Here is a 20,611-nt window from a genome sequence, read left to right on the forward strand (position 1 = left end):
CCCTTAATGTAGTAAGTAGCTATTATAGGCTCTCAGGGAGGGAAATGGCATTAATAAAATCTATAAGTGAAAAATAAAGTTTGTGTAAAAGCATTTATGCTAACTGCAGTCTACAACTTGGGAACTTCAGCAAGGAGGAGGTTGTAACAGCTGTGCTAAGAAATAACCTGAGGCCTGGACCATGAGCATAACTGAGGGATGGGTTAGGAGGGAAAGCTGGTAGTATATGGCAAGAGGCAGGAGTGGAGGACAGGGATAAATTGGAACTACTGCAAGGTCTCTGGCTTGTGAGGTCAGAATTACTTTGGTGTTGCTTCTTGTAGTGAGGAGGCTGAGTTTAGGCAAGGGTGGTGGAAGGAAGAGAGGCAGCTCTAGCTTTAGTGGAGTTGGTCTGAGGAAAGTGTAAGGCATCATGTAAGGAGCCTATCAAGACTCAAATTAGGGACAAAAGTCTACTACCAAAGACAGATATCATTTTTTCTCCTTTTCCAACTTGGCTTGGGCCTAAGTTGAAGTGACAGACTAGTGTGTTTGAATTTGTTTGTTTGCGGTTTTGTTTTATTTTTTCCTAAGTGTGAGATGATCTGAATGCATCTTTAAGCAAATATTTGTATTTTCTTTTGACCTTGTGGTCTGCCTCCTTAAGAGGACTATATATATGTAGGGAGATCTTGTGGCGTAGTGGTTGAGAGCTCAGCTGCTAACCAAAAGGTCAGCAGTTCAAATCCACCAGCTGCTCCTTGGAAACCCTATAGGGAAGTTCTACCCTGTCCTATAGGGTCACTATGAGTTGGAACTGACTCGAAGGCACCTAACTACAGCAACAAATATATATATATAGTCTTGGAAGAAGTATGACCAGAATGCTCCTTAGAAGCAAGGATGGCGAGACTAAGTCTCACATACTTTGGACGTGTTATCAGACGGGACCAGTCCCTGGAGAAGGACATCATGCTTAGTAAAGTAGAGGGTCAATGAAAAAGAGGAAGACCCTCAATAAAATGGATTGACGCAGTGGCTGCAACAATGGGCTTAAGCATAACAACAATTGTGAGGATGGTGCAGGACTGGGCAGTGTTTCGTTTTGTTGTACATAGGGTCGCTATGAGTCGGAACCAACTCGACGGCACCTAACAACAACATATATATGTGTGTGTGTGTGTATATATATATATATATATATATATATAACAGAAAGAGAGATACATACATATGTTAGTTAATTGGGTATAAGTTTCTGTACTTGGGCTTATGTATTTATAGGTGTCTTATCTTTCCTTGTAAATAGGAAGTACAACTTTTACTTTATTTGTAACCTCCACAGAGCCTGGTATATATAGAATAATATAGACTGCATAAACTTCAATGCCTCAGGAATTTAAAATCATTGGCTGATCTTAAAAACTGTCAAAATGAATAATTCATTTAAAAACAATGATAGAGAACATCATAGAGTTCATGCAACCTCAAATTAATCTCATATCTTTTACATTTCCCTATTTCAGCTCTAAAGAAATGCCTGTTATGATAACCGAAGCACTGCAAAATTCTCAGATGTCTTCTAAATCATCAGTAAAAAGACAATATTTTCAGTGATGTTGTATTGCTAGTTATATTTTATTGTGCTCGCATTCTCTGAAAATCGGTAAGCCAAGTACGGCATGTATGCTAATTATCAGTTAATGACTGGTTAATCTTAACTCAGCCTTGGGCAAATCCGTTTCTATTTGCTTTCTCAACTGTTAAATGGGGAAAATGCCTCCCAGCCCACAGGCATCTTGGTGAAGTTTTTACTGTTTGAAAATGCTTTTTTGATGGAAAGTGCCAGACATACATTTTTGTGACACAATAACTTTGAAATTGAGCAAAGAAGGAGTTACCTTCAAAAAAAAAAAAAAAAACTAGAAGAGGTGATTTAGATTGGTAGAGCATTATTTTTGAAACTGGAATTGGCTGGGGCATCAAGGATAACATTACCCTCTAACCATTTCTTTTCTTCCTCCCCTTTGCCCCTTTTCCCTTTCCCAAGCAAAGTATCAGGTGATTGGGAACTTGGGCTTACCTTTCCCTTTAGTTTTGAGGGAAAAATCCCATTTGACTTCTCACCTAGTAATTTCCTATAATGCCTGTTTCTGTGAATGATATTTATGGGTTCCCGTGTTCCAGACAGTTGCCTTGGAAAGTTATGTAACCAGACACTGATTTAAAGAGAAGTCAGACCTAAAGGTTATGAAACGTTGAATTTGTCCAAAGGTGAGTTCCTGTTCCCGGGAGGAGAGCCTGGGACACTTTTTGCTAGGTTAGCTTTTTCCTTTGCTGAATCTGAGCCCTTGGAATATTTTAGTGTTGGCCTGCTGTGACTCGCTGCCTGTCCAGCGGCTTAATAGATGCTTAAGCAAGCCCACAATATGTCTTTCAGATAATTAAACATTGGGGCTATACAGAGAAGGACATGTTTTAATGCATCAGTTATGGAAACATTTTATCTTCAGCTCCTCTTTTGCGCTTTGTCAATCCAGCATAATAAAATACAGTTATTTGAGAATCCTTATGTTTTACCATTTCCTACTCCCCAAACCTGATGAAGGGCTAATTTCCTTCAGTGTCATCTATGTTAGATCTGCTCCATTTCAGTTGCAGGGAATATTCTCAGCAGACACCTGCCCAGTGTGTTTAGCAGCAATCAGGCCATTTATGATTGATGTAGAAGTTTATTAGAACATGAAGAGAGGGATTATCTACGTAATTCCAAAGAACTGGCTGCAAGGAGCCAAATGCCTCATAGGCAGAAATTCATTGAATAGCATGCATTTATATGTTGGCTGTCAGAAGTTTAAGCATTTGAGTTCAGACTTTCTATTAGACCCTCCCCAGCATGCGAGCCACCCACCAGTTGCAAGGCATAATCACACGACAGATGACCCGTCCTCCTTGGTAGCAGTATGGATATGGGTAATAACCTAGTAAAGGTTCACAGACGCGGCGGCAGTAACGGTTGCCTCGACGGCAGTAAATACAGCAATAACCTCTCTCATCCAGCATGGGATCAAATTCTATTCCATTTTCAGTCTGAAAGAAGAAGAAGCAAGCCAGTGTTAGAGAGGAAAGTTCACTAGGAAGATGTCCCACCTAGCAGGGGAAGGCTACAAGATTATTTGAGTTAAGGGCTGGTGAGAAATTAAGCTCCTCAGCTTAACTGAAGATAAATCAATAGAGATCAAGATTGGATTTTGAATGAGCCTTCTGGAGATTCCAAGTTTCTTAAACATTTCTTTAAAGCCATGATCATTTGCCTTCCAATGATTGTGATCTGAGGGTAGTTAAGTTTTGGAAGGGCTCTTTGCTTTTTCTTGAAGAAGAGTAAAACAAAAAAACCAAACCCGTTTGTGTCGAGTCAATTCTGACTCATGGTGACCCCATGTGTTGCAGAGTAGAACTGCTCCATAGGGGTTTCTTGGTTGTAATCTTTACAGAAGCAGATTGACATGTCTTTCTTTTGCAGTGCTGCTGGGTGGGTTTGAACTGCCAGCCTTTAGGTTAGTAGTCAAGCACACACCATTGGCCACCCAGGGACCTTCAAACAAGAATAACATGCATATAACTCACATAGTCATTTATTGGAAGGTCTTCCTCAGTTGCTTGTCTGGTGTGACGGGTCTTCTCCATTTTCACTTGAGGAACCACCCACTGCTCATTTTGCTCAATCCCTTTTTTTTCACTGGTAGGAAAATGAAGATCTTCACCATCCTCCTCAAAGTCTTGTAACTCTGAAACTAAGAAAATAAATACAAGATTGGGAGGCAACTGCTTTGCAAACGTTTCTGAAAGAAGTGGTTGGGGGAATAGCAGTTGGGGATTGAGATTTTCATTGTGTCTTCTCACTGGCATCATTTAGATGGGCATGTACCATGTTTCTAAGCTCCTTCAGCTGATATTTTAAGGAGTATTTTCCAAAATGAACCTGACCATTCCCATGCGCACAGACCTTTGCTTGTTTGGCATCAAGCATTTACTGCTTTGCCTTATTAGTGTACTAGATTAAAAACTGAGGACAGGAGACTTTTTGTGCCTCCCAAATTGATTTTGTTGTTGTTGCTGTTAGGTGCCACTGAGTCAATTTCAACTAATAGCAACCCCATGTGACAGTAGAACTTCCCCGTAGTTCTAGGCTGTAATCTTTACAGGAACAGATTGCCAGGTCTTTCTCCAGAGGAGTTGGTGGGTGGGTTCAAAGTACCAACTTTTTAGTTAGTAGCGGAGAGCTTAACTGTTGAACCACCATGGCTTCAATTGATTTTAGGTGCTTGTCTTACTTATCCAGTGCTTCTATAACAGAAATACCACAAGTGGATACCTTTAACAAACCGAAGTTTATTCTCTTACAGTCTAGGAGGCTAGAAGTCCGAATTCAGGGTGCCCGCTCCAGGGAAAGGCTTTCTCTCTGTCTGCTCTGGACGAAGGTCTTTGTCATCAATCTTCCCCTGGTCTAGGAGATTCTCAGCCCAGGGACCCTGGGTCCAAAGGAGGTGCTATTCTCCTGGCACTACTTTCTTGGTGGTATGAGGTCCCCCTGTCTCTCTGCTCATTTCTCTCTTTCATATCTCAAAAGAGATTGACTCAAGATACAACTTAATCCTGTAGATTGAGTCCTGCCTCATTAACATAACTGCCTCTAATCCTGCCTCCTTAACGTCTTAGAGGTAGGATTTACAACACATAGGATAATCACTTCAGATAACGAAATGGTGGACAATCACACAATACTGGGAATCATGGCCTAGCCAAGTTGACACACATTTTTTGGGGACACAATTCAATCCATAACAGTGCTCAATAAATATTTCTTAGTTGCCTGATTTGATTTGGTGCTCTCTGTTCTCCTTCTTCTTCCCTTCTCTTTCTTGTCTTAAAATTTGTTTTAACTTTCTATTTGGAAACGTTCTTAGATTTACAGAAGAGTTACAAAGACAGTACCCAGTTCCTCTATACTTCACCCATTTTCCCTTAATGTTACATACCTAACCCGCTGCTTTCGAGTCAATACTGACTCATAGCGACCTTATAGGACATAGCAGAACTGCCCCATAGGGTTTTCAAGGCTGTAATCTTTATGGAAGCAGACTGCTACATCCTTCTCCTGCGGAGCAGATGGTGGGTTCGAACTGCCTACATTTCGGTTAGCAGCTAAATGCTTAACCACTGCACCGTCAGGGCTCCTTTCATCTTACATAGTACATAACCGTGGTGCAATTATGATAACTAAGAAATTAGCATCTGTATGATACTATTCTAAACTACAGACTTTATGCAATTTCACCAGTTTTCCACTAAAGCCCCTTTTCTCTTCCGGCATCCAATCCAGGATACCACACTGCATTTAATTTCTTTTTCTTTTTTAAAATTTCTAAAGAGTACCAATTGATGCCTGCATTGGTGGGAACATCCTCTCTTGAGTAATACAGTAATCTATGCTGCCCAGAGTGAGGGAGGCCAAATTCTGTATTAGCTAGGTAGAATAAGACGTCCAGGGATCTTTGGCTTCTTCTCTATGGGCTGAACGGAAGTTGAGGGACTAGAATCCTCTACTTTGGACCTCTAGATCTCAATCACTTTTTTATTTTTATTTTTAAAGGCATAAATTTTTTTCATTGTACTTTAGATGGTTTACAGAGCAAATTAGTTTCTCATTAAACAATGAATGCACATATTGTTTTGTGACATTGGTTGCCAGCCCCACAACATGTCAACACTCTCTCCATTACCAGCTTTCCTGTCCCCTCCTGCCTTCTCGTCCTTGCCCCTGGGCCGGTGTGCCCCTTCAGCCTCATTCTCTTTTATGGGCCTGTCTAATCTTTAGCTGAAGAGTGAACCTCAGTAGTGACTTCATTACTGAGTTAAAAGGGTGTCCGGGAGCCATACTCTCCAGGTTTCTTCAGTCTCTGTCAGACCAGCAAGTCTGGTCTTTTTTTGTGAGTTAGAATTTTGTTCTACATTTTTCTCCAGCTCTGTCCTGGACGCTTTATTTATTGTGATCCGGGTCAGAGCATTCGGTGGTGGTAGCCTGGCGCCATCTAGTTGTGCTGGACTCAGTCTGGTGGAGGCTATGGTAGTTGTGGTCCATTAGTCCTTTGGACTAATCTTTCCCTTGTGTCTTTGGTTTTCTTCATTTTCCCTTGCTCCAGACGGGGTGGGACCAGTGGAGTATCTTAGATGGCTGCTCACAAGCTTTTAAGACCCCTAGATCTCAATTACTTTTATAGTGATTTCTAAAACAGCCACAAACAATTTTGTATAGCAGTGACTGCCCTATGTTCTGCGGAGAACGGCACCATTTGTCATAGAGAATCCTTCTTGAGAAAACAGAGCATTGTTTTGGCACTTCTCTCTTCTGTTCTTGGGTTGGACCCACAGTGGTTTGAGCAGTAGGCTAGTATCCTGACTGCAATGAATACAGATGTGCAAAGAAAGACAGATTAGCTTTTTGCTATCACTAGTCACATTAGGGTGGTGTTACTTTTGCTGGGATATTTAAAAGCCTGTCAGCATTAATTCATCTGATTTATAACTTAGCTGTGAAAAATTCCCACCTCACTGGCAGTCAGCATACACAGTCTCATCCAAGAAGATATAAGCTGATCATTTTTTTTCCTAGAAATGTAGTCTCGGAATGCCGGGAGCATTAACCTGTTACTGTCAGAAAGATGCCATACCTGCTATTAGAGTGGGATTGATCCAATACATAGTCACATTATCACAAATCTCCAGAATTTTGGAATTTTTAAGAAAGTCTCGGTTTTCAATAGGCTTTTCTGCTGGGACCCAAATCACAGATTGTTCAAAGAAAGTTGTGGTAATTTCTTCATTCTGAAAGAAGAAAGTAGTTTGAGGTGGGGATAGGAAGAGAAGTTAATAAAATGAGCAAGGCATTATGGGATACTGGAAAACACTACATTTTGAGTCTAAATAACTGAATTCCAGTCCTAAGACTGAGACATTAGTGGTTCAGTGGTAGAATTCTCGCCTTCCATGTAGAAGGCCTGAGTTCCATTCCCGGCCAATGCACCTCATGCACAGCCACCACCCGTCTATCAGTGATGACTTGTATGTTGCTATGATGCTGAACAGGTTTCAGCGGAGCTTCTAGACTAAGACAGACTAGGAAGCAAGGTCTGGTGACCTAATTCTGACCCATCATGGGGATGGCACAGGACCGGGCAGCATTTTGATCCATTGTACATGGGGTTGCCATGAGTCAGGGACCAACTGGATAGCAGCTAACAACAACAGTCCTAGGGCTTCCTGTGAACTAGCTCTCTGGGTCTCTGTGCCTTGCATACAGTAAGTGCCATGGGGACCAGGGTTAATAATTGATCCTCCTCTCCCAGGTCTATCAACATGACTGCTCACTGAAATAGAAGCCTGCTTTGGTACCATTTCACTCAAAGTTAGGAAGGCTTTCCGTCATTTTTTTGGTCTCTTGCTGGGTCATTTATGTTGTAACTTAGGCCTCTGGACCCCTGGGTGATGTATATTTGTTTTCTCTCTTTTAAATGGATGTTGAGAGTGCTTGCCTTGTTTTAGGCTTGCACCTATGGTTGCAAGTGGCATTTTATCTCAAATGGAAAAAATGTACCTAATCCAAACTGGTGAGATCAATAAAATAGCAACTGAACCTAATATTCTGGTTTTCCAAGATTCGTCTGTTAATAATGGTAGTTAGTTGTAGTACAAAAATGTCTTTTTTTTTTAAGCCAAGTTTCCAGTCTCTGACTTTCCTGGCCTTATCACTATTTTATTCCTTTTATTCTAGATGCTTAGGGCTTGTCTCAGAGATTTTTTTCTTTACATAGCCTTTTTATATTGTCAAGAACACTACTTTCTCTTCAGTTTCTAGTATTGGAATTAGTTGTCTTGCATATCTAGTTCTTCCTCACTTGTCATTTTTTCCCACTCTTAATAAGGCTTTTTCCTTTTTCTTTTGTTTCTTTCTAGCTTTATGATTTCAGTGTTTTTATTTAGTCTCTGAAATATGCCTTTGTATAATTTTTCCTCGATTCGTTTACAACGCCCAAGTCTAAACTCCTTTGCCCTTGAGTTTGTAAGGACCTTGGGATGCATTGAAAGGGATTGTGTAAAATGAGGTTGGTATGCCGACTAGCTTTTTTCGCAAAATCAGAGCTATTTTTATACCTGCTCTGCATGTTTAACATGCACACACCATGGATACAGCAGTGAGAGAAGGAAGACTAAGCGGGTTTTTGCTATTCAGGGCCACAAATTTGTCTCACAAAAAATTCGTAAATATGTACATATGTGTGTGTGTGTGTACATATAAAGGATTTTCCTGAAGGTATAGTAATCTTACTATCATGAGAAGAATACTTGTGTCACTTAAAAGGTTTGGCAAAATTAACTGAAGAATAAATTAGGGCCAAAATGAGAGAAAAACACATCCTGTTATATCAATTCAGGCTGTCATTGCTCACCAGCCCTACTGAAATGCTTATGTGTTTTCTGTAAAAAACAAAAACAAAAAAAAGCACATGATATTGGATATAGTTGATTTTATCCTCTTCATTCTCCTTTCATCTTACTCTTATCTCTTATAGTCATTTCTAATGTCCTGGAAGTTGGTCTGTTCCTCAGATGAATCTAATTTATACTTGTTTGGAAAAAAAAATCTCCAAAAGTTTCACTGCTATAGACCTTGGGAGCAGAGCATCACCTTTGAGGAAATCTTTTTCTTGGACACTCTAGTAACACAGGTCAGTAACTTCTCTGGCCATGAGGACACCAGTAGCATGAAAGAGTAATGCCTGTGGGACCCATAGACAACTCTGAGACTAGGACAAGTGAAAGGCAAAAGTGCTCTCCCCTTCCAGGCTCCAAAAGAAAGAAGAGAAAAAGAGAAAAAAACAGACGATAAAAAGGTAGTTGAGAATTCAGATGGAGAGGGTTGGGTGAGAGGACAGTGAAAAAAAACTGGGGGAAAGAGAGAAGAAACATTTACAGTGTAGCGAGGCCACTGTGCCATTGCCATAATCCCATTTTAGATTTGCCAGTTGAACACTAATAAAACAAAACAACAAACATAAGCAAGCAAACAGAAATGTTTCTTCCTGGCTACAGAGGGGGTATGCTGTCACAATATGGCTTTAGCTGAAGTTTCCCACACCCCCTCAACTGATAGCAACATACTGCAATTACAGACAAAATTCAAGGAAAAAGTAAACAGCTTTAGCGCCTTCATTGATGGCTGTATTTTAGGCACTAATGACCCAATCTCCCACTAACCTTTCAGGGATCAACCCTGGCCTAGCAGTGTATTTCCAGAGAATTTGTATTACACTGTAGTTCTTAGTTCGTGCTGTCTTTGCTTTTGCCTTTCCTCTAAAAATCAAACTAAACCCATTGCTTTTGAGTCGATTCTGCCTCATAGAGACCATATAGGACAGAGTAGAACTACCCCATAGGATTTCCAAGACTGTAAATCTTTTACGGAAGCAGACTGCCACATCTTTCTCTCTCAGAGTGGCTACTGGGTTTGAACAGCTGCACCACCAGGGCTCCTTTTGCCTTTCCTAGTCAGGTTAAAAAGGAGCCCTAGTGGTGCAATGGTTAAATGCTCAGCTGCTAACCAAAAGGTTGGCAGTTCAAATCCATCGAGCTCCTCCACGGGAGAAAGACCTGGCAGTCTGCTCTCGTAAAGATTACAGCCTAGAAAACCCTAGATTACAGCCTAGAAAACCCTATGGGGCAGTTCTATGCTGTCACATGAGGTCACTATGAGTTGAAATAGACTCAATGGCACCTAACAACAACAACAACAACGGTAAGGTTAAATGTGGATCGTTTCCTATCTACACGGAATCAAATTGGCAACAGCAACTTGAAAGGCTAGAGAAAAAACTTAGGGGGCAGTGAGTTCATGTTAAGGGTGGAGGAATAACCCAGAAGAAAGGTGAGAATGGTTGTCCAACTTGAAGAATGTAATCAATGCCACTGAATTGTACATGTAAAATTGTTGAACTGGTATATATTTTGCTGTGTATATTTTCAACAACAACAAATTATTAAAGAAAATGTGGATTATTTCATTAGCAGTCCAGCATAAAATGGTAAGGTGAATGAACTGAAATAAATAGGTGAATGCGGCAGTGTGACAAACGTGGCAAGGCTCCGCGGTGGCCTTGGGACTTTTAAGACTTTGTTAGACAGGAATGACTTTTTTCCTCTAGCTCACCCCTCTTACTAGAAATCTTTAGTTTGAAAGCAAATGCACATAATATGCATGGGTACCTGGGTATAAAAGTACAGTGTTGCTCCTAAATGCATGAACTTTAGTTTTTTGAAAGGCCTGAGTTCAAGACCCCGTTTACTAGCTGTGTGACCTTGGACAAGTAACTTATGGATTTTGAGTCCCAGTTTCTTCATCTGAAAAGTGGGGATAATAATAGTAACTATGTATAGGGTTGTTGTGAGAATCAAAGGAAGGTTAATGTATGTAAAGCATTTACTATAGCACTTGGCACACAGTTAACACCTAAATAAATGACGGCTTTTGCTACTATTATTATTCTTCTTACATACCTCATCGATTTCTTCCTCTGGTTCAGAAAATTCAGGAATCACTTTAATCTGAGTTTTGATGAAGCATTTTTGAAGGCCTACAAAGTAGATGCCAGTGTATCCCTAAAAAATAGACAAAACAATAATAAAACATCCTGAAATAGCCACAATTAATAAATTCTATGATCTGTCAAGGCTCCTGGCAAAATTTGAGCTCAATGGGAAGCTTTGTCTTATAAATTAAAGGGAGGCTAAAGGCTATTTTTAACTTGACTCAAATGCTTTAATATTTCAAGTGGGAAGCCTTAGGAGGAAAACTCCAACTTACATTTTTAAAGTCATGTACTTCCAATGTTTCATCAGTGCCATTTCCACTTCTGAATATTTCAGTTCTGGTCAGAGGATCAATTTCCATGTAAATCTTCTTCTTCTCTCCATTGCTGTAGAACGTGTGCTCCATGTCATAGGTCTGGGAGAACAGAAGAAAACAAGCTCTAAGACACTCAGTGTGTCCCTTCATAAGATACTTTAATTGGGTAATATCTGGGGCACCTTCTCTTTCCAGAACCTTTACAGTGAGGTGCCATCTCAGCAGCTTGCCAGTGGGAATTCTCTGAAACTCGAGATTAAAGTGAAGTGTTTTTTGGCGCTGGAGTTGATATGGGGATCCCTTCAGAGCCAGGCTTTTGTATTCAAGCCAAGTTGCTGAGCTAATTACTAAGAATTCCAACAGTTTCCTTGGCAGCCTTGAATAAATAGCAAATAATATCTGCAAACCAGCCTATATTTTCCCCTTGCGTTAAGCAGAGGGATTACCCTAAGACCTATGCAGTTTTTTTAAGGCTATCACTTCCTTCTCTAAGTGCTCAATGGTCATCCCCATCCCTACCCCGGTGAAATTCACCAGAGCCGGGGGATTTGAACACATTTACAGTGATTAGGTACCGTTCTCTCCTCATATATCCAGGACTTTAACACTGCCTCAATTGTCTGGATCTGTCCTGTTTAAAATCTGAAGATCATTCTCCTTGACCAATATTAGGTAGCAGGCTTACCCTGCCCCTGTTTGCTTCCTTTTGGCCATTAAACTCCCGGGGCCATTTATTGTTTTCCTCGAGCGTTCTCTTTCGTAGACTAACCAACCCTGCCCAGTTTATTCCTGAGTTCTGTTTGCCAAAATTTATTCAGTTCTTTCCAAGTTCTTGAGATTCTCCTGTATGTATAGAATTCAGTACCTGTGTCAAGTGCCTTGCCCTGAGTAATATGAAGTCTCCCAAGGAAGATTGCCTTGGAAGAGCTGCTTATCAGATTTTTCTTGAGTGGCTAGAACAAAACCCCCAGGCTTCTCGCCAGCCCTCTAAAGGAGACACTTCTCTTTCTAAGGACCAAGAGGATCAGTCCCATAAAGTGGCCCATTTTAGGAATAAGCCCATTACCTAAAATTGAGGGCATATGTATAGCTAGAAGCAAATACCATGCCTAAAGGAACTTGCTACCTGTCACAAACCAGGCCAATGCTGATGGTCCTATTTGGAAATCTATCTTATCCCTATTGTTAGGGAGGCCTTCGGCGATCAAGTTTCTTCAAACTCATTTTTTCCTTCGCAAAAAATTGGGAAAACTGAAAGCCTGAAAAAGCAAGCCATGTAGAGAGCCAACATTGCTTTCTAATGATACAGTTCCCAGTGGCAGCTTCGTAGAGCTTGTACTGGGTTGGGTTGTTTTTCAATGTCTGCTGATGTCTGTGACTTAATGTTAGTTTAACCTCATCACATTTTCCCCAACTCAGGTAGAAAAACAAGTTGGAAGAGTTTGTAGAAACAAGTGTTACTTCAAGCGTGAGAAGTCTAATGTTATCTGCTGAATAGAACAACAAGAGACAATGTCACTTACGTCGTTGTCACCTGACAGTGGTTTGGACATGGTCAAGTTTTTGTTGAATGCATTTTCCCCACCAATGGCAAATTCTCATCTTCCTAAAGAAAGATTTTGAGCATTGGCAAGATCTTTTAAGAAACTGTATTTCAAAAGGGGACGAACAAAATCATTCATAGTTCTTTGGCAATTGCAAAGTTCACTCAGGAAGTGCAGCCTGGTTTGTGACAGGTAGCAAATTCCTTTAGGTTTGTTATTTGCTTCCAGCTATAAATATGTCCTCAGTTCTAGCTCTGCCACCAGCTTGAAGAGAAACTTCTACCTATGGCAACAAATTGAGCTCTCAGTCGGCCTGACCTAAGTAGAAGAGAGAGGCATCCACTTCAGATCCAGTCTTGCCAGGTTTCCCAACAGGGAGGAATTTCGTTAGAAATACTATCCATTGCTAAGACAAATGTCGACACCACTAGCCACTGGGAGGTGGGGTAGGGTGTTTGTTTCATCAGTAGCACCACTGATTGATTATTGCATGGAAAAATGAGGTTAGGGACTAGGGGATGTTGGAATGCTGCCTACCTGGGCAAAGGAGGAAATACAGGCTGTATTTTCAATCATTAGGAGAAGACTATGGAACTATACTGGTGACATTTAGAACTTCAGGGTACTTCTGTGGAATGAGTTTTCCTGTACTATTGGCAACGTACTTCACTTGGACACCTTGCTAGATGAAAAGTATTGGAAATTGCCAAGCTCAGCAGATCCTGATTATTTTCAACATTCCTTCAAAGAATTTTTTTGGGGGGAGGGGTCCATTCTAATTGCATTTATTAACCAACCTGTTGGCTTTATGTTAGCAATGGTAGATTGTTAAATGAGCATGATCAGAATAACTTCATTTATGTGTGAATCCTTAGTAGGGGATGGAAGTGGGAGTGGGGGCTATATATTTACCCAGATGGAATTCCACTATCAAAGATGTCCTTTTGGAACAGACTGTCCTTTGTCTAGGAAGGTGATGCCGGTGACCCATTTTGGACTGCTTAGGGATGGGTTTGAGCAAATCCAGACATACTGTCTCGCTTGGGTCCCTGTGGAACATATTGCTTGGGTAATGGCTATGCAAGCTTCACTGGCCCATATGAAGACTGAGCTCATGTTTTTGGCCTCAGAAGTACCTTGCTCTTTACTAAGCTGCCTCGCTCAGGGGGTGAGGGTCTTTCAGGAGATGAATAAATTGTTTTGTCATCTCCAGGAGCAAACTAGAGCAGAGACAGGATGACTGGCCTGAGGAAGGTGGGAGAAGGCTACCAGTAGCTCATCTCAGACTCTGACCTCCACTCAGTTTTATTCCAGGAAGGACAGAGTGTGACGAAGAGTACACTCCTGCCAAATTGGCAAATAGGGAAAGTTAGTCTTTGATGCTTCTTAGTTCCCTTTTCTGTTCTCTTTTCATATCCTGTTCACTCTGTACCCTTCTAGCCTTTCCCTCTCCTCTTCCCATCTCCCCCTGTCCCTTTGTCTCCTGTCTAGATGCCTAGGAATCTCATGGTGCTTCAGGTCTCTTATGTCAAAGAAGAAATTAATTTGACAAATGATTTCACACTAAGATGTTAGTGATGGATATTTGTCTGTGAAAAAAATTGGAGGCAATATTTAACTCAAAGGAATGAATTGCTAATGGTGGATTTTAGGCACTGCGACACTAGAAATAGGAAATATTTTGGGGTGAGGCATCTTTCCAGCATCTCTCAAATGGACATCTATTCCACCCACACATAAGGCTGGCCTTAACTGTAAGGACCAGGATACTAGAGTAGGGCAGGGAAGCTAATCGAGTGGCATATGATTCGGAAGTGAAATGAGATAGACACATGGTTAAGCCCAGGTCGTGAGAGGTGTAAAAAGGCTACACTGACAAAACATGGAAAGAACACAAACCCATTCCTCTTCCCTGCCCAGGAACTCTGTCCTCAGTCTAGTTAAATCTTCTGCTCAGGCAGCAAATGATCCCTAACATCCCTCTTTCACAGTTTGCCTTGTTTTCTTACCTTTGTTTGTGACAGTCTCTGAGATCAGAAAAGAAAGCTTTTTATAAAGAGTAAAGCTGCCTCAGACCTCAGTGTGATGGATTTGTTTTGGGGGCAAGTAGCTTTAGCCTGTCCTGGAAGGGATTTGAGGACGTTTGGCTTAGGTTTGTTTTTTGAAGTCTGTGATTAATCTTGCTGCTCTTCTCTCCAACTTCATCCTTTATGGTCTGTTTATGAGGTACACTCTCCAAAGGTAAAATACATGCTCAGAATAGCTGGCTAGCAGGTGTTAGGCTGTAAGGAGGGGAAGGGAATGCACTGTATCATATCATTACCGACCTAGCCTGTGGGAATTAAAGGGCCTCTGGGTATTTCTTTACCAACACAGAGCAGACAGACTGTTTCTTATGCAAACTTGGACTTCTGCATCTTCAATCACCAGTTCTTAGCCCTGAAAAAAATTGGCATAAGCAGCACAGACATTCCTCTATTTTAACAAGAAAAAGCCATTTCTTTCATCTACAGACTCAAACTGGCTGGGAAGTTTTTTCTTACCTGCTACCCCACCCCTTCTTCTTAAATGCAACTGAAGAACAGTGGGAAGAATCCCCAGATCAGATTCTAGTCCCAGCCTCAACTCTACCACTCACAAGCTGGGTGATTTTAGGCAAGTCACTGAATGCCTCTGGGACTCGGCTAAATCAGTTTTCTCAGATTGAGGTTGATATCTGTCAGGTTGATCATAGGACTGCTACTACCTGTTGATCACCTGAGCTACTTTCCCTCTACAGCCTCAATTCCACTCTCAGTTGCCTCTCAAGAGCTCCTTTTGAAGGACCAGGTGTTCCTTGCTGGTACCACTGAAGTTGCTCAGCAAATGCTGCCTTAGGAGAATGAAGGGACTTAACAAGAATGTGCTCATAGTGGCCAGAGTCCAGGTCTATATAGTTGATAGGAGCTGCCCCTAAGTAGCCCAGAGCAGGAGCTGGTTTGTTGGGAGTTGCTGTACAAGGGTGGACTTGGCTGTCACAGGGTTTGGGAGGAAAAGAAAAGAAGAGAAATTTTCTTTTCTAAAATGCCGACGTGGCGCCATCTGGTGAAGTTCAGTCCCTCTGCTAAAGAGATTCCTGCTACAACTCCAACTTTTTCCTTGAGGGTATAAATGTTTCTCCAGATGCACATTTCACCCACTAAACTGCAGTGTAGGAAAGCCAAGGGAAGCTGGGGAAGAAAGTTGTAGCCTCCATATACCTAGAAGAGGAGTGAAGAGAGATGGTCTCTGGCTAGTGCTGGCATTAGAAAAACAGGCGCAAAGAAAGCTGGACCCAGAATTGGCACAGGAGTGTTTTTTTCTGGCTAAAGGATTTTCAGCACAGACTGATATTGGGCTTGCAATCCTATGTGATAGTGTTTTAATGACCATCTGCTATTGAGCTCGGAGGTGCAGGAAGATGTCCACCTTATCCCTACCACTTCTCGTAACTGGTGGTATGTAGAAGTTGAGGGAACATGCCCATGTTGATTGTTGTGTGGCCCTTAGGGCCTATGGTTTCCAAACAGCCCTAAAGTCACTAGGCAGCTCCTATGTATGGCATTTCATTTATTTTATTTCTCTTTTGCCTCATTCCACAAAGGATTGGAGGGGACAGGCGACAAGGTCTGCACTATGTCTATAAACTATTGGTTTGAGGGCTGGGATTTTTCTAATTGATTTTGTCCATGTTGGGCTAGTTAGCTGGGGAGTTGGCCTCTAATTGTTTCAAGTTAAATGTGCAATACAGGGAACTTTAAGCAACAATGGTTCCCCAAGGAACCTGCTTTAAGGATCCCAGGGCAGTCACTGTTTGGAAGTGGAGCCTCATTGTGATGCTCTGTCAAAATCTCTGGGACTGAGTAGATTTCCTCTGCTTGGTTAAGGGAGCTGAATACAGAGCTCAATGGACTAGGCTTTCATTCACCTCAAGTGGCTCCTATATGTGGCTGTGGGTTAGGGTGACACAGAGCCTCTGAGGGGAGCAACAGCTCACCTAGAGTTAGTCTTCTTTGTCTTGCTTTATTTTGCTTTCTCTCTCTCTCTCTCTCACGCGCGCGCGCTCTTTTGTCTGTCTGTGTGTGTGTGTGTGTGTGTGTGTGTGTGAGCGTGTGCGCATGTGCATGTGTTTGTATTAAAAGTGTATAAGGAGAGGGAGTGAAGCATGGCTTACTCTCCCTTTGGGATAAGGAATCTAAATCCTTCCTACATACCAACGTGGGAGGTAATGGAAGGAGCGGGAGGACTTACTGGAATGGAAATGTCAGCACCAGATGTGGGATGTTAAATAAAAACTGGTTATTATAAACAGATGTTGAAAAACCAAAATAAAAAGGAGGTGTGGTGGGGGTGACAGGAGCAAACACTAGAGCTTGTAAGAAGCCCCAGGACAACAAACAAATCACTGCCATCAATAAGCACAGTAGCCTCAACAGTTTTTTCTACCAAGGGCTGCACGGCCACCATTGGCCCCATAGGCTTGTAAAGGAAACTCCAGGAATGCCTGGGTTTTAATCTGCTCACTGTTGTTTCTTGCTAGGCCAGACTCTTAAGGGGAGAGCCTTTAATCTATGCAAGCTGCCTGCACCGTTTTCCTCTGCAAATCCTCTTCCAACACTAATTTCACTACTGCTCTCTTCCCAGGGTTCATAAATCTGCTCTGGGGTAGGCTTTTTGGTAGTTTCAGCCTTTGGAAACATAAATGGTCTTTTGAGCTCTTTGCCTGGGACTTGAAGGGAGTAGTGGACTGAATGAAGCCCCCATATCTCCAGCTGGTCCCTTAGTTTGAAATGGACCCAACCTGGGCTTGCAGTGAAGATGTAGGACTGAAATATCAAAGTCAATAAATTGCAATTCCCCATTAGAATGGCGAACAGGCAACCTTTGTTCGTGGTTGAAAAATTTGCCCCAGGAGACACCTATTGTCTTTTACCTGGATTACTTGGTAATAGCTTTGCTCATTACTGAGAATCCCTTTGCTGAAAATGGCTTCCCAAGATGAATTACTTCACAGATTTGATTGTTGATAAATTTATTCTGTAGCATACCCCACTTATTCTGCTCATGCATTGATTAGGTTTTACTTTTGGTTTGATGAGTCACAATCATAATCCATTAAAAAGATAAGTGGAGTGAGAAGAAAAGATAAGTGGAGTGACACGTAAAGATGACATAATAGGGAAGCAGAAGGGACCATGGACCTTGCTATTGGGTTTGCTGCCTTACAAGATAAAGGCAAGGTCCCACCTAGTCATTTATAGCTGCATTGAGGCAAATAGCATTGGAAGTTTAGAAAAACATGTAAACCCTTTCAGAAGAGCAGTCACAGTACCAATGGCTACAATAAAACAAACAAACAAAAGCCAGCTGGCCTCATACTTAGGCAAGCACATATGAGTGGTCAAAAGGACTAGCTCCCTTCCACAGTTAAGCACATTATGGTCATGGAGAACAAAATGGTTTATTGTCTTCTAACTCATCTAGAATTGTCAAGAGGATTCAAAATTCAATTTATGGGGCAACAAGGCACCTTGGGAACTAACTAAGTGGTGCAGGAATTGTATCAGAATTCATTTTGACACTCTAAATCATTTGCTGTTTCCTTCCTGATTTCTTTTGCTTTGCCCACCCTTGAACATAGGTGGCTTCTCTAGGAAGATGCCTGAACAGAAAGTAGTTCAGAAGCAGGGAGCAGTGAAAGAGAGAAGGCTAACTATAGGCATTGAGTAATGCCTGAAATCCTTTCTGGAACAATGTATAAATAAAAAGGCAAACAAATAAAGTAGATTGGTTTGCTCTTCATTCTCCCTCCTACTTAAACTTGATAAGGTATCCTCTGGGACTAAATAAAAGTAGGCACGACAGCAGAGGTGGAGAATCCAAGGGTGGTTATACTTACTTCTCTGTTTTCTTTTGGACACCGGTCAGTTTATTTTCTATTTCTCCCCCTCTACCTCCTCTTCTCCATTGACCTATATTCTTTCTTCTCTGCTCTTATTGCTCCTTTGGCTCCTAACGGTCCATGCCCACCCGGTTTCTTCTTTTCTCTCATCCTTCCTCCTGGATTTATGTCTTTCCCTCCCTACATCTGTTACTGAATAGAAATGAGCATCTCAAAACAATAAATTAACAAGAGTTAACGCTAGCAACACAAACCCACACACAGAGAGAAAAACATGGCAAAGCCAGAAAACCATTTTCACGTCTTGTAGTTTATACATCTACTAATTCTCTTTCAAATGGAAATTGTCAGCATAAAGGGACTAGGATTTTCTTTGGGTCACATCCAAACTCTCCCATTGTAGATGAGCCAGGGAGTAACAGGAACACTAAGGCACACCAGTACAAACCATAATGGCCAGCCAAGCTTCACCAAATGACCCCCAATATCAAAAACTTTCTGACGTATCTGTGACTAATGACTTGGTGTCACTTGCTTTTACCTTGCGGCATTACTATCTCAGTAGGACAGTGATAATTGTGGCTGATGAGGAGCTGAAAGCTCTAGGTTTTTTTTTTTAAGTCATAAATAAATGTGAACTTAGGTATGCGAATTGCTTCTGAAAAGGAGCTTGCTGTCTGTCCTTATAGCAGATGCATTAAGTCAGAAACATAATCCCTGAAAATCCTTTGTTGCCATTTCTGGTGGTTTCTTCTTATGTAGTGGTATAATTACTTTTTCACCAGTTTCTGCCCAGATAATTGAAAGAAAGATGGAAAATATCTTTTCTTAAAGTAAAAAATTTGCTTCTAGGAGGAATCTTAATTCCTTAAAGCCAAGCATTATAGGAGCATGGGTAGTTCTACATCCTAGCCCAAATACAGAAAGCAATTTTTTTCCCTTACTAAAATAATTGAGCAAACGAAAGAGAGCAAAATCTTGACTCAGTTTTTCATACTATCAGAAAACAAACACAAACGGGACTTAATGATTTTCATTTTCAGAGTAATTTATAGTCAACCACGAACTAAATTTGATCAGACTCAGAACAGAAGCACTGGATAATAATGTGCATTTACTTACTTTTTTTGGTGCCTCCGGCCAGAAGTGCTTGCCCCCCCAAAGCAGGACAATCAGAGTTAGAGCCAGGATGCCGAAGACCAGTCCACAAATCTTAAGTGATTTACATATCTTCTTGGATTTAAATGCTTCTGCCTAAACAAAGGACAGAGAAAATAAAACAATACACAATAACTCTCTAAATAGTAAGCCATAATTTAAAGTCATCTTTGATTTCACTTTCTAATGGTCACAGTGCGATATGATTAATCTGTGAAATCATGCTTCTGCTTAAAAGGGAAAAAATATGAATCAACTTACATTTAGAATGTGACAGTCCTCACAGTTCTCTGGAGGATTCTTTGCCATGGTCTCTCAGCGCGCAGTACTCTTTCGCTTCTTTGAGAGGACTGAGAGACCACTGCTGAGGTGGAGTTGCAAGTGAGTCGGCTAACAGATGCCAGAGGAGAAGCTGAATTTATGTGGCTCAAACATGTCATACCAGAGCCTGAGGGAGCCCAGGGGGCTCCTGTTCTGCAATTTGTTACATAGATATACCCATATATGTATATAACTTCTGTGCATAGAATTCCATCCAGAATGGCAAAGACAGAAGGTTATAATGAAAACTATTGTCCTGGGGGTTGGGTTGGAAGGGGACCAAGCCTAGGACACATTGAAATGATTTTTCACTATGAACTTAAAATATCAGTGGCAATACAAGCTACACACTCCAGAAATAAGCAAACAAAACAAAAAAGAGGGACTAAAGTTCTAATTTCAATTCCATTCTATTCAACGGATATTTATTGCAGGGATATTAAATGTCAGGCACTGTGCTTGGTGCTGGAGATTCAGAAATGAATAAGACATTCCCTCCTCCACTCTGTAAAGCTCTGAGGACTGAGATCAATATATACTCAACTAATTATAATTAAAACCAGGATAAAATGGATAAAATAAAGACTAGAAGTTCTCACTTTCTCTCTTCATCCTACCTCTCTGATTGTTCCTTTTTAGTCTCCTTTCGTGGGTCCTCTTTCTCTGTCTGTTCCTTACTGTTGGTATTCTTTACAGTTCTGTCCTTGATGATCTTCTCACTATACTTCT

General features: G+C 41.2%; 1 protein-coding gene across 1 annotated transcript; it reads right to left on the reverse strand.

Annotated features, from left to right (window-relative positions):
- Window positions 1–2,701: 2,701 nt before the first annotated feature.
- On the reverse strand, window positions 2,702–20,096 carry TNMD (tenomodulin). The gene is made up of 7 exons (XM_004377541.1): window positions 19,823–20,096; window positions 19,526–19,657; window positions 10,898–11,038; window positions 10,591–10,692; window positions 6,711–6,864; window positions 3,607–3,773; window positions 2,702–3,069 (listed from the first exon to the last, which is right to left on the reverse strand). Exons 1-7 carry the CDS (start codon window positions 19,868–19,870, stop codon window positions 2,860–2,862), a joined length of 954 nt encoding a protein of 317 aa, XP_004377598.1. The 5' UTR covers window positions 19,871–20,096; the 3' UTR covers window positions 2,702–2,859.
- Window positions 20,097–20,611: the final 515 nt, after the last annotated feature.

This window comes from Trichechus manatus, unplaced genomic scaffold (genome assembly GCF_000243295.1).
Source record: "Trichechus manatus latirostris isolate Lorelei unplaced genomic scaffold, TriManLat1.0 scaffold00051, whole genome shotgun sequence".
Lineage (NCBI taxonomy): Eukaryota > Metazoa > Chordata > Mammalia > Sirenia > Trichechidae > Trichechus > Trichechus manatus.